At 40.7% G+C, this 15,038-nt stretch overlaps 1 protein-coding gene across 2 annotated transcripts; it reads right to left on the minus strand.

Moving 5' to 3' along the window:
• Nucleotides 1-456: 456 nt before the first annotated feature.
• fbxo30a (F-box protein 30a) lies at nt 457-14,958 on the minus strand. Of its 2 annotated transcripts, XM_057860021.1 has the most exons (4): nt 14,733-14,958; nt 8,843-9,222; nt 6,923-8,431; nt 457-5,702 (listed from the first exon to the last, which is right to left on the minus strand). In XM_057860021.1, the coding sequence occupies exons 2-4, from the start codon at nt 9,215-9,217 to the stop codon at nt 5,499-5,501; spliced, it is 2,088 nt and encodes a 695-aa protein (XP_057716004.1). In that variant the 5' UTR covers nt 9,218-9,222; nt 14,733-14,958; the 3' UTR covers nt 457-5,498. The 2 variants fall into 2 exon arrangements, with proteins under 2 accessions (XP_057716004.1, XP_057716003.1); XM_057860020.1 differs by having other exon boundaries at nt 8,843-14,958.
• Between the last annotated feature and the right edge of the window lie 80 nt (nt 14,959-15,038).

The raw sequence follows: 15,038 nt of genomic DNA on the forward strand, positions 1-15,038 counted from the left end.
TCGGCCAGAATCCACATTTACCAAAGTATGCTCGATATCACATTTTTTCCCAACAAATCAATAATGTCGATTAGCCCGATTGATATTTTTATGATTTAAAAATGGTGTTGAAAACGCATTATTTTCTTTCAGTCTGCACGAATAAGTGCAGCATTATTTCACCTCAAGATTTAAATCAGTGATGTCCTGATCACATATTTTTGCATGAGAGTCCAAGTCCAGGTGGTGCTTTGATATTACCAATAGCAATAATGGAAATTTGAACAATGCAGATTTTAGATGATATTCTGAAAATTAGTCGAGAGGCTTTCAACCGACAGCGACAGACAACAAAAAAATTCAACAACCCATGCATAATAATACAAACTCAACATTTTACAGTACATGCATCATGTGCAAATCCATAATTCACAAAAATAAAAATACTCATCTGGATGTTACAGAGGCAGCTTTGAGAGTACTAGGAAGAGTTAAAAAAAAAAAAAAACATGAAACAAATCGCTCCATTCTGATACTTTGACATATAAAACGTCTTAAAAAAAAAAAAAAAAAAGTCACTCCAAAATCTAGATCCGAGAAGTAAATATTAAAAACGTACAGTAAATCTGTTCATGTCAACACTGCAACACACTGCTACGTTATATTTAATAACACTGAGGCCTCGTTGTAACTTTAAGAGCAAATGAGCACAATCGCCTTGGCCGTTGGTTAGCTTTTCTTATAAAGGTCGTGTAAGACGTAAAGTGAGATTAATGTTGTTTTAAACCACTGTTTAACAAATCATTCCTAATTCAATTGGCAGGTGCCAAATCCTTCTGTCGACCCATAGTTTTTCAGAAATTCATTTGGCTAAAAATACAATTTAAAAAATTGGGACTAAAATACTTTTAAGCATCGTTCTGAATCCCCAAAAACCTATTTTTTAAAATTTTACCTAAAATATGATCAATCTCACTTTTTCATTATTTCTTTCCAACTTTAACCCCTTGATGCCTATTGTACCACATAATGCACACATCAGATAGGAGCAGTTTTTTTTTTACATACACAGTGGTTGTCGTCAATTTGAATTATACATAAAATTGTATTTTTAAATTGTATTATTGTTTTTTTTTATCATACATTTTAATTAACTATTTAAACATGACTTGGCATCTACTTAAATCTTCATTAAAAATAAACAAAAACCCGGCGTCAAGGGGTTAAAGACGTGTGACACGTTGTGAGTCCGCCATTTTCTTATGCTACAAATCTACGGCGAGGTTTATTATTATTCGACATCCCGTGCCTGCGGGTGCTTCTTCATTTTCTTCTTCTTACGCTCGCCATTTCAAAACACTCCGATGGTTTACATTCAAAATTGCTTTTTATTTACCTGCTACATTTTCAGATTCAGGTCAGCAGCTGGTGGCTACTAGCCTCTGCTTAGCGTGCCAGCACAATAAGCCGGGAGGTAACGTCGCAGATGCTTTTGACCGCGTCGAATATTCTGCTAACGCGGATGTTTGGTCGGTGTTGCCCCGAAGAAATAAAGCCGCGACGGTTACACCGATGGCGTACGCACAGTACTGACTTTTGTCTGCTATAAAAATAAAAATCAGAGCGTGAGATTATTTACACAACAGTGGCGTGGTTGTGGATGTGCTCGTTTTTTAGGGAAAGAGTTCAGGACATTTTTCTGTAAACACTTAAATATGGAATACCCTTTGAGCATTTGTTCCGTATCCTTTCTACCCAGCTTACCCTTGTAATTTCTAGCACACATTTTGCCCTCAGTTCAAACAACTGCATCTTAACAATAATACGTGTGCCACTTTTGACCTACTTCTACACATTTAAATGGGCTTTAAAGGCAATATTTGTGTTTCATTCCACAGATAGACTCAAACCAGTGCATTTTGACCTATATAGTTACCTGCATCAGTAGGCGAAACGTACGTAAGGCAGTTATATATTTGGTTTTGTATGTATATTTTTGCTCAAGATAGCCCCTTTATTCATTCTTATCAAATTTGCAGGATATATTTGTAATGTGAAACAGAAGTGATTAAAATTTAGGGTCATGAGGTCAAAGGTCAGAAAGGGAATTTCACGATGACTTGATAACAGACTATTGAAGGAGATAGTGCCTTTTCTCTTAGGCACCATCTAACTGTTTGGATTACTCTAACACACCCAATATAAAATAAATAGCACTAGTTTAAGGAAAACAAGCAGAATATAGGGCATAAGAGATAAACAACACCTTCTTATCACGGAAGCCCAGCGCGTGCGTCATACAACTAACTGAGCAAGATGGATGCTGACAAGCCCACGACTGCACCACCAAGTCTCTCAATCAGTTTTGCCGGACAGTCCACAACAAATGGTGGGACGGTCGGTCCTAACACAAGGAACACAGGAGAACGCCCGATATTCATCTCATAACACGACTGACAAGACTCCAAGAGCCCCGTTGATGCTGAGGTGACAAAATCCACATCCTCCTTGCCCGGACAACAGGAATTCCCGAATCCTCCCGTCCAATCCACAAACAGACAATAAACCCAAACACACCCTTCACCCAGCGAGAGCCTTCAAAAGACTGAATGTTTAACTAAGCGTTGTCATTTTTCTTGGGAACTTCTGATATGTTGACCTTGGAGCGACTTTGCCTCCCCACCTGAGTGTTTCTGTTCCGCCTTGCCGTTTTTGATCTCTGTCGAATACATTGTCAACTTGTTTTCAGCGAGCCTTCTTTAAACCTTTCAAAAGGGAGTCAGTACAAGGGGCTAAGACTAAAGTGAACGTGCCGTCGAGTTTGCCCTTCTGGCCAGATTGCCAGGGGCCCCACCGGCCTGGACCGTAGCGGGTCTGGCGGTTCGGCTGGCTTGATTCCGGCGATTGCCTAAAAGGTCAGATTCCTTCACTATTTAACTGAAATTTGCAGGTTAGGTCATACTATGATGAGAAATAGTGATATTTTGGGGCATGAGGGAGGCCTGCTCTCTCATAGTGCTCCTCTCATTTTCTTTTCTTTTTTTTTTAAAAATTTGATTGTAATCGCTTTTGCAAATAAAAATCACTTCTGCGAACGATAGCATTTGAAATTGGTCACGTTGTGATGTCAGTCCTTTTATCTTTAGAACACTTTATTTTAAAATAATTTGGGGGAAAAAAAGAACACGACCCAATTTACATTTTTTATGTGTTAACAAAAAAAAAAAAAAAAAAAAAAAAAAAAAGGTGGTGGTGGATAGATATCACCTTCCTTTTCCGGATACATAATTGAAAAACAAGCCAAGTCTGATGTTGTATTATGAGTTTTAGACATGTGCCGATTACCAGTTTCAAGGTATACCGTGGTATGAAAACGTCAAGGTTTCAAAACCGCAAAAAAATTCTGTCATGCCGCCCCTAAGGTATTAGCTATTTTTTATGTCCCAAAAATGCACAGAAAAATCCCTCATTTGCAGCTGTAAGGCTCAACCCCCCCCTTCCCCCCAGCGTTTGTTTCTCAGTGCCAGTGAGTCAACTGTGCTACACGATGGCTGGAGGTGGGGAAACTTTTTTCCCCATTGAAGAAAACGAAATCGCTGGTATGGGAATACTTTGGCTACGGAAAAGTTACAGGCGCCTGCGGCACAGAGGAGGAGGGCTAACCTACATGTAATACATGTTTGCGAAGGCCGGCTGCCGGGGAGGCAATACCTCCAATATGATTTCGCATTTAAACAAAATTAAAGGTTAGTAAACACTCATGAACATTTCCCACCAGCTACGAAAGTTAACTCCAGGATGTTTAGTGTGTCTATCGGTGGTAAAACGTGTTTTTCTATCTCTAGCAACTGTCTGTGTTGGGAAAGAGATTGTGTATATAATGTAGACATGATACGAGTTTTACACACGTGCTTTTTATGGAGATAATTCAATTATTTTGGTTCTGATGGTAATAAATGTAGAGCTGTGGCTGTGAGTTTAGGCTCCCCTAATGGACTGCATTTATTTAAATTTTATTTATATTATAAATACTTTTTAAATGTTTTTTAACTTAATACGTATGTTCCAATGTGCTGATGTTTTGAAAAAAAATCCTGTTCAATGGAAAAAAGTTTTACCGTACTGGCCCGAATATAAGACGGCTCTGATTATAAGACGACCCCCTCTTTTTCAAGACTCAAGTTTGAAAAGCGACTTTTTGAACACCAATTTTTATACAGAAAATAATTACAGTACACCTGAAACAAATGATTATAACAATATATGTGAGAGAAAAAGCATGTTATTTTTCCTCATTCAAATCTTAATATCTGAACATTTAAATATGTAAACTAAAGTGCAATCACATTCGTAAATGAATGGCTTCTGGTTTTTGAAATGTAAATAAACCAATCTATTGTGATAAAACAACAAAATTGCAATAACTGGATTAACCATCAAAGTGGGGTCTAACTGTAACTGTAGTCTTGAAACAAATCTGAATCAGGAAAAACATTGCAATAAAATAATGCAAACTGGTTAAACTTCAGAGTAGGTGAGATCTGTCACGACAGAACATTACTCCCCAAGTTCAGCATACGCTTCAATGATATCAGGCGCCATCTAGCGTTGTGAATGGGTATAACGTCTAGACCCCAAATATAAGACTACTCCCACTTTTTCAGTCTTATTTCAATGCAAAAAACACTGTCTTATATTCGGGCCAATATGGTATTTAAACCCAAGTATCGCAAAGTAATGCATTTTAGAGTTGTAATTGCAATACCGTGATATTTTGGCTTAAGGTTATCATAGCGTCAGAATATCATACCGGCACATGCCTAATGAGTTTATTTAACACAAGTGGGGATATAAAATATGTTTTCCTCAAGTTCCTTTGCCGTGGCGCGGAAGACTGTCTTTTCTGCTGGGATGTTAATAGTGCAAGAAGTTAATTGGTAAGGTGTTATGTACTTGGAAGCAAAAGTAGCACGTTTTGGGAAAAACATTACTAGTAAGACAATTGTTTTCCTCATGTGCCTAATTCTTACTGGTGAAGGTGTGTACATACTGTACAACCTTGCCTTAACTCATTAACTGCCAGACGTCAGAGCTTTTAACAGATTTTCAAGACCCGGCGAATTGTATTGTACAATTAGGCTAAAACTGAAACTACCAAAGGAAAGAAATCTCTTCTTTTACCAAGAATAAAAAGTTGAGATTTTACCTTTTAACATTGTTCAGTAAACAGCAACTGACTTCAAGATCTCCATCGTACTTTCTCTCGATCACAACACTTAGTTCTGTACTCATTTATTAATACTCTTATATGTAGTCTAAGAGTGTAAAATGTCTAAACCTTCACGACTTCAAAATTGTGGTAATTTTCACCCGCGTACTCAAAATCTGGGTTCATCTAAAATCAGAAGTGCTACAGCGCTTGGAGTCTGATGGCAGTGGAAAGGTTAAGCTGGACAAGAAGGATACTTCACAAATTCTCAAAGTGCTTTTCCACTGAGGAGGAGAACTTGTCTGAGGAGTTAGGCTACCGGCTTGAGCACAGAGCGTAAACAGCGTCCCTCCTTCGTCAGCTCTCGGGTGAAGCACATGCAAGGCAGTGGAATAGCCTCCTCTCGCCGCGCCACTGTGTTGAACTTGCACGTCTTCAGGTGATCGGCCATGCTGGTGATGTTGGCGAACTTCCATTCGTTCACTGTGCCGAAGGCGGTGCTGAAGCGCCACACCTGTGAAATAGCGAGAAGATTCTTTCTGCTGGGATTCATGTGATAAAGGTGTTTCTCTTTAATGGTTAGTTTCAAAAAATGAAAATGACTGCACTAATGTAATTTTACATAAATAGAATTTTGCACTCAAATCTTGTTGGTTTTTTTTACCATTTCATAGTTATTCCACCCAAAATAATGTATCAGGCAATTCTGGTTGTGATTTCACAACCAGAATTGATGATCATGTATGGCTCTCTAGTGCTGCACCAGCTAGAAAATGTTAATAGAATGAAAAGACAGTCACAAGGAAAAAAGAAAATAGAAAGTCTATGTATTGCATGCAGGCACACTGCAAAAATCTGCAGCTCGTTCTAGGGGTGACATCATTTTCTGTTTTGAGATGTTTTAGTGGGCGGGGGCCAAGGCAGCTGAGGAAGGAAAACTAATTAGGATCTAATTTCATGATTAAGCCTTTTCTGTAGGACTGCAGCTATCGATTATTTTAGTAGTCGATTAATCGATGAACTAGTTAGTTCGACTAATCGGATAAGGAACGTAAAAAATTAAAATACCTGAGGGGAGCCTCAAACAGTATAAAAAAATAAAGATCTAACAAGAGAACATTTGGCTAACCTACATAGCAAAAGTCTGCTAGCTTAAATGCTATAAAAATGCTTTTTTTTTTTTTTTTTTTTTTTTTTACAATACTCTTAACAAAGTATTCAAACACATATTCCCACTAAAAACTGCTAAATATACCTACAAACAAAATTACGAATGCCTTTGAAGAAGTAGCTCAAACAAAAACTTTTGTTGGTCTTAACAGGGAGCAGCTGGATTCAGCCATGCGAAATGAGTTATGTCATATTCACTGATGCCACTAGAGGGCAGTGTATCCACCCAAATCAATAAAACTAAATGCAAACACTTTCAAAACAAACCATTAAAATGCCACTTTAACTAAACGAATATTCGAAGCAGCAAAATTTAATCTGAATATTTTTTCTAATCAAATCACTCGAGTTAATCGATTAATCGTTGCAGCACCACTTTTCTGTCACTTTTTTGGACTGATTTGTATCCAAAATTTGTTCTGCTCTCATTTTAAAGTCACTTGCTGCAGTATTTCATCGCACCTTTAAAAATATTGAACAAATCAACAGTGTAGACAAGTTAATTCGAGCTTTGAAAATCTACAAACCGACAGAATCCAATGAAAACGGGGAGGTAAAACCAACCTTGTCCGTAATCTGCCACGATAACGAGCCGTCCTCCCGCCTCTTCTTCTTCCACAGCAGGACAACCATCCCGCGCATCTGGAGGAGGCTGGCGCACACGTCCCTCATTGTGCGTGACGTCCTGGACAGCTGACATAGACTGAAGCTGTCCAGGAACCCGGCTACGTGCTGCAGCACCTCGAAGGGCAGACCGCTGAGCTGGTCGCACTTGGAACCCGAACGTGGGCGGGCGCTCCTCTGTGGCTTGTCCCCGCTTTTCAGGGGGAGGCCCGGCTGCACGCCAAAGGAGCCAAGGTGGCGATCGTGGACGACGCGGAAACCCTGTACGGATGGGCAGAAGCGTCTCTGCGAGTAGGTACAGCCGTAGTACGCCAGCGGGCAGCGTTGCTCCATCCAGCCGTTGAGCCCGGCGTGGATGTCGCCGTGCACATTCTTGAAGTGCGAGGAGAACTCGTCGCGTCGGAACAGCTGGCCGCACACGAAGGTGAACATGGAGCGCTGCTTGGTTTGGTAGCGCGCCACACACTCCAGAACCAAGTCCAGGCGCAGAGTGTGGAAGGGACTGGGGTTGGACAGCTGCGGGCTGGCGTGGTCGCACGCCGATGCCGAGGCGATATCGCCTACCATGGTGTCAGTGGCCAGGATGGCGGAAGGGAAGGAGAAGGTCTGTGTGCCGAAGTCGATGTGGTAGCCATCCACAAAGCGGCTGTCGGAGATGCCGCGACCGCCCGGCGAGTCGCCTAGGCAAAAAAGCAAGGCGGCCGTGATCAGGTCGATCCCGTGCAGGCCCATGGGGTCGTCGGCCACCTCCAGGTCCGACGTGTCCACCGCCTTGTCTTCCATCTTGGCTCGGAACAGGTACCCGTGGAAAGTAAACATGCTGATGCCGCGCAGAACCTCCGCATTCTGGAGTTTACGTTCCAGACAGCGGTACCTGAGCTCTGTGGGTAGCTGGTGCAAAAAGTTGTTCCTCACCTGGTCCGAGAATAGGAAAGGCACGGGCGCCACTAATGGTTCCGCTCGGGGGCCCGCCACCACATCGGGTAGATAGTCCGGAGGCGTCTCAACCCATGCGGGCTCCACCACTTCCTCCTCCACCGGGTCTTCGATGGCGTCTTCCTTGTCATCAAAAAACAATTCCACGAAATCGTCATCCTGCTCAGGCCAACCGAGAGTGCAGTCTTCCTCGTCCGCACCTCCCACAGCCCCCAGCTCGCACTCAGAGTCCGAGTCACTCTCTCGCATGTCCACGTTCTTCCCCGCGCCGCCAATTTCCCCATTCAGGCCGACGGCGCCGTTGGAGTGCGTGAGAATGTCCAAGGCTGCCGCCAAGCTCCGGCTGGTCTCTACTGAAGCTCGGTACAAGTCACTGTAGGGCTCTTCCTCCATCTCCATCGCCCCATTTGTGGCCTCGCCGACAGGAGCCGTGGCCATCTTGTCGTTGTTGCCCTTGCCGTCCTTGGACACAGTGGTGGTGACCTTCAGGGACTCCAGGAGCATGCGCTGGTCCTACAGGTTGAATTGTAAAGGGATGGAAAATTTGCAGTAATGTTTGTGCTAAAGTTCCATGATAAAATAAACTCAGACTATGTTCCAAGCTCCATCTTTCAGCAACAGTATCTATCGTAATTTTCGGACTATAAACCACTACTTTTTGGGGTCTTCAACCCTTTAAAGGGCATTCATTTAACTCATTGGCTGCCATTGACAGGACTTGTAGATGTTTATTAAAGAAGCGGTTTATTCATGCATTTTTTTTTAAGGCAAATGAGCTTCATGCTTTCTAGATAAAACTAAAATCTTTCCATTCACATTTTGAATGTGAGTCAAATGTGAGCTTTCAATAAACAGTTATTTTCTGACTAAATTCACTCCTTCTTACATAAACATGGAAACTAATTTGTAGTTTTCCAATTTTACCTGCAGGGCCAGCGCCATGTCTAGCTGCTCCACCTCGTCGAAGTCCCTGCTCAGGTTCTCGTATGACTTGCGGTCAGCATAGCTGACGGGCCAGCGGTTCCATTCCATGGTGCAGCAAACGATGCTGGCGGGGCAAGTCTCCAGGTGCTGCGCCATCTTGGCCCGTGCCACGGTAAAGGGGCAGCCAAAGCCGCTGTTGAGGCACGGCAAGCGCTCGTACGGACAAAGCAGGCGGTGCTCGGACAGCTTGCACGCATGGAAGACAGCCCCACAGACATGTGGACAGCCCATTAGGTCACAGGATCGGCCTGCCTCCGGCCGCACCATGCACCTTCGGTTGATGCATTTAAGGCAGTGCGGGTGCAGACCCTCCATATTCCCTGAAACAACCATGGAATGCACAAAATAACCTCATTCGTATCTAACATTCACATGGGCTGCCATGGAATGAGTCAGGCTAACGTTAACTTTTGAATAGATTAGAGCTGAAATGATTACTCGAATAATTCAAATAACTCGATTTTAAAAATTCATCGAGGAATTTTCTCCGCCTTGAGGAATCGTTTAATTTAGCCAGCTCTAAGCATGACGTTTTGCCCGGACTACTTTTAATGCTGCACAACGCCCTGACGTCACGTGCGTACAGGAGGAAGGCAGAGGTGGCGGGTGCATTTGATTTCAACCATGCATGAATATAGATGCAATGACGAAAAAGCCGACAAAAGCGAAGAGAAAGGCACCAAGCATAAGCAGAAAATGCCAAAAGTGTGGAAGCATTTCGAGTTGGACACCAAGGCGAACACTGTTTCATGTATTCATTGTAAGACGGCGCTTGCATAACACTACAGCATTCTACAGCTCCACCGAAGGCAACCCGTTTACTCCGAGAGCGGAGGAGTGATACTCAGGACAACTTAAGTTAACGTAGCACTAATGAATAAGATTAACGTTACTGTACCTTGCTAACGTAACGTTAGCCATGTGGAAGGCTAGGTTTCTATTAAATTATGACTACTGTCGATGCGTGGCTAAAGCATCTTTCATACAGGCTTTATTTAATCTGTAAAAACAGCGCTGTAGAGTGATGAGGGTGTAAAATAAAAACATAATCAATCTAACTGTCAATTTTAGCTCATTAGGCATTGATGGATAAAACACCACTGGTGCCTAATGTGCTCCACTACAGCAAGTATCATACATTTATTTTGAACACCGCAAAAACTCCACATCCTATCAGGATTTACAATTTGGTCTCACTTAAACCTTAACTAGAACTTAAAAATAGCTTGGCACACATGGAAATTGAATTGAAACACCTGGGAAAGCACCCAACTTTTTAGTGAGGTGAGTTATCAAGCTTAATGACATTTTAAAGTAAGAAATAAGATTTTCTTTTAATAAGATCATAAGTTTTTTTGAGTGAAAGCCGTGAATTTGTTGTCGTTTTTTTTGTAGTCACATCTGAGATGAAATTGTTGGCCGTTTTCAACAATGTACATCTAAAACAAAGACATTGATTGTCCTAAAATTGGTCCAATATTAGGTGAAATGTCTTGTATTCTCAAGCGTATTTATAATTGCTCTTTACCCCCCAAAAATGTTTTATCCGATTACTTGATTAATCATTGAAATTTTCAGTAGAATACTCTAGGGCTGTCCCAAACGACTAATTTTCTCCCGATTAGTCAGCCGACTATTTTTACGATTAGTCGACTAATCTAATAATTTTTAAAAAATGTTTTTTTTTTTTATTTTTGTTTACTAATTTAGCAATGAAATTTTGGTTGACGCTTATCAATTCACAAAAAACATATTGGAACACTTAAATTATTTACTAAAGTACAAATAAACACGTAAATAACAATAATAAATCACAAATAAACAATGACTTCAAATGCTGATAGAATTAACTAGTGTAGCATCCCGATTGAAAAGATGGTCTCTTAAACTGATGGTTTACAACTTTTATTCCATCCTTATGTAATCACACTGTAAGAGCTACGGTGCACACAAATAAAACAACACAATTAGAAATTAACGAAAACTTTTCACCTTTTTCCTTTTAAACCTTATTTATATATCAATGAATTGCCTATATGAATTGCCTTTACCTTAATTTATTACCTTATCATTGACAATCTCTTCCTTGAGTGCAATCGCTGTATATACTGTATATATTTATGACCTTTTAACGTTATATAATTTTCTATACCATAAAATAAACAATAACATGAAATAAACCTTTCAGTTAGCAATACTAATAGCACGCATAGGCCCATTGTCAATGAAACATTATTATTTAGTAAAGCGACAGCACCCTCTGGTGTACAAAAAATGCAAAAAAAATTTTTTACAAACGGTGACGGCGCTTGAGGTGTTTATTCACGGCCGACGTGCAGCCAAGCTTGGCAGTGAAGAGACAGGACACAAGAGTGTACCCTCTTTTATTTCTTTGAAATAAGTCAATGTTTTGGACACTCTGGTGCGCTTTTTTAGCTTTGTGCCGCTTTCCCCGCTTGCATACAGGGCATCCGACATTCTGAACTTTCCGCGCATATATTTTTTTAACCCTTCATTAACCGTCGACGGGATGTTGTGCTCGTCGACGGATTTACGTCATCGATGACGTCGACTATGTCGACTAGTCGGGACAGCTCTAGAATACTCTATTACTAAAGTATTCGATAGCTGCAGCCCTAGAATAAATGTCCACCGTCTCTGAAAGCGTTAACATCCTCTCTGGATTACATGATAATTTATTAAATATTTCAAAAATAGATGTCTTGGAGAAAAAAAATTCCCATAATTGCTAAGGGAAAGATGGAAAATGGGGGAAAAAAATAACATAAAAACTGAGAATTCTGCCGTTAAAAAAACCAAACAGATGAAAGTTCAAAAACAGAAAGCTTGTAAAAGTTTTCAGTTTCATAAAGAACTTCTTAGATTTGACAAATTTTGAATTTGGTTTAATCATTGGCTGCCACTGACGTCTATTGCCAGCAGTTACACTGAAACGATCATTTAATCGTTAAAGGTCTTTGCCAGAAAACCTATGTCATTCGACATTTGTAACATTAAAAAAAAAAAGTACTATATCTTGAGCCTTGAGAATTTAAAATCATTTTTAAAACAGCTTGTCTAATGTACAAGGTGTTACATGGACTCGCCCCACCTCCCATGTCGCACTTTAAAAAAAAAAAAAAAAAAAAAAAAAAAAAAGTCCTGCAATCACTGACTTTTAAAGGGTAAGAAAACGCAAAGGGGGTGTGAGACATCAATAGAACCGTTATGTGCCAAGATAACAAATATTGATAAAGTTAACAAAAAAATCAATCACATTAATGAGCAATTATCGAAAATAGATCGAAAATGACGAACATTTCCGAAAGTGTTCCGGAAACAGCCGAATGGGGCGGGGACGTCACTACAAGTGAATGAAAGTTGAGGCGGAGCCAGGTGCCATTGTTTTTTATCGACGAGAGAGTAGCGTTCGGGTTTGTTTGACCAAAACATCACTAAAATGGTTTAAAACTGCTGTGCTATGTGGTGTACAAATAGCTATTTATCGGAATATAGTATCCATGAGTTCCCGAACGCGAAAAAAAAAAGCTGGACTATGCAGACAATGGGTAAAGTTCGTCCGTGCAAAGAGGGCTAATTTTCTAGACCCAGCGGAGCCTCCAGCAGTTTTCTGTGGTGCGCATTTTCCACCTGAAAGCTTCTCGAACTATGGACAAGTGAAATCGGGTTTTGATAAAAGATTGCTGCTCAAAGCAGATGCGCTGCCCACCATACACACGCAGCCACCTAAATGTCCCGAGATATCAAGAAAGAGGACGATGACTGGCAAAGGAGGCTAAGGCTAAGCAAAGGAGGGGAGCAGCCAAGCTCGAAATGGCCAGAGTGAGTACTATTTTATAATAAAAAAATATCACGCATTGGATACAGGACTGGACACATGTATAAATTATCGCTCGTAAAATATATAGAACAAATCCTCTGATCCCATTCATATTTGTGTCTGTTGGCATAGCGAAAAGCTATGATAGCGCAATAAATGATAATTATTCTATACATTATTTTGCGGTCACGGTGTATCAGCTTCACAAAAAGAAATGCAAAATAAATCATTCGGTGTTTCCCACACGATCTGCCGCCGATGTTTCATCAGTGTCATTGCTCCCCTCAATGACCGTTTCATTACGCTGAACTGACGTTCGTTTGGGCTCAAATTGGTAACCTAAAACACCAATTAAAGCTTCGTAACTATCCTCGTCACCATTAGATGAACATTCGTTACGTCCTTCTACGTCGGATTCGTCGCTGAAACTAGAAACAAAATTGTCTGCCATCATCACTGCCATTCAGTATTAAAGCACTGAGCCTTTTTCTTGTTGAAGAAACACCCCTCACTGTCAATTCTGAATTCTCTTTTATCGACAACGATGGGTGTTTCTTCATGAGGGAACCTGGAATATGTGCAGGACGAACACAATGCAACAGCATAAACAGCTCAAAACACCCCTAATTCTCCCCTCACTAGAAGGAATTATATTGATGCAGACAGGCGCTGCCCCCCTAGTGGCCGGTGGCACTCTCTTCACTTGTAATGATGTCACGCACACAATCTGCCAGATCTCGGGCGCCGGTCGTTGTAGCTTGACAATCGATCCAAAGTTCTCTCATTTTCTTGTGTGTAATTACACGAAGTGGCATGATATGAATACAAAAGGCATGCGTTTATGGATAAATGATGGAATATTAACATTTCCCCAGGGGTTGACATACCCTTTAAATTCTTAGTAATCTATTGTACTGTACTGTTTTATTGTAATCTTTTGTTCTTTGTCTTTTTGTATCTTTGTGTTAACTGCCTAGAGACAGAGGATGTAAATTAGCTTTTTTTTTTTTTTTTGCTACAATCTGGCATATTTACATCTTTCAGATCTTCATCAATGTCCACTGTCCCTATTAAATTAATTAATTAATTAAATTAATGCCAGTCATCCCGTGTTCAAACGGATTGATGTCTATGATTTTTTTTTTTATTAAAAAAAGAAAAACTGAAAATAACTTAGATTTTGGATTTGAAAGAAAAACATTTAAATCAAACAAATTGTTTTCAGTAAAAAGAAAATCAATACTTCAAAATATTTCAGACACTATTTTAATACATGACTGCGATTTAAAAAAAGATAATAATTTCAATACATCTCCTAGGGTCGCAAAGCAAACAACGTCCATATTTCTGTCGTTACCCAATACTTCTGCAATGGCATGTCATATGATTTCAATAAGACACTCTGTCAACATATTGCACATACATACACGTGTGTTCCATAAACACGCGGAGCCTGGCAGTGTTTACTAAAAGGATGGAGTAACATGTCGCAACGTCGCTATTTAGTTACATGGAAACGCGGCTGCGCGTCTTCCAGGCTGACTTTCCTCACGTCTTGGGGCTTTTTGGGGGAACCGGCATTTTTTTTTTTTTTACCACGAAGCCGCAACGATCCCTTTAAACATTCTCAGGGTCCTCCCACCACACGGGAATTTCCAGATTGAACCACAACTAAATAAACAACCCGCGATTAATACCGTAATCCATCACATGGACGCTATTGTTCATAGTTGTACAGCCGCGAGCTAATGGGAGATAATCAACAAGCCAGTCGCACAAAACGCAACGAATTCTGTCAATTAGAAAAACACTTACAATGACAACATATTATGTAGATAATTCAAACTAAGGCGGTTCGAAATGGATACACGGCTATAAAAATCGAGTCAAGTTCGAAAAAGTAGCCAAACAAAAGAACAAAAACAGCTAATGTGCTATACCTGTTAGCCCTCCACGGTTAGCTACTTTAGTTTCATCCGAAAACCTTACCTAAAATTTGGCGAGACGTATGGTTCAGTATCACCTTTTGTAGATTTAGGTCAGCTCCGTGGGCATGAATAATTCGGCGCCAACACCTAGGCGCACATTTCTTGGGGTGTATTTAAAGCCCCCCTAACTATCTATCGGGTGAGTGCGCTAAATGTAGCCGCACGGTCAGTTCTTCTTCGCGACTAGTTTGAGGCGCAGCGTGATTGCGTCACAAGGCAGCCGGACAGAGACATGATATGTATGAAACTAGATGTGCGCAGTCACTGTTGTCTTGTCAATCTCTTGGGGAGAAGAGCAAAATCAAGC

Source organism: Corythoichthys intestinalis, chromosome 15, assembly GCF_030265065.1.
Source record: "Corythoichthys intestinalis isolate RoL2023-P3 chromosome 15, ASM3026506v1, whole genome shotgun sequence".
Lineage (NCBI taxonomy): Eukaryota > Metazoa > Chordata > Actinopteri > Syngnathiformes > Syngnathidae > Corythoichthys > Corythoichthys intestinalis.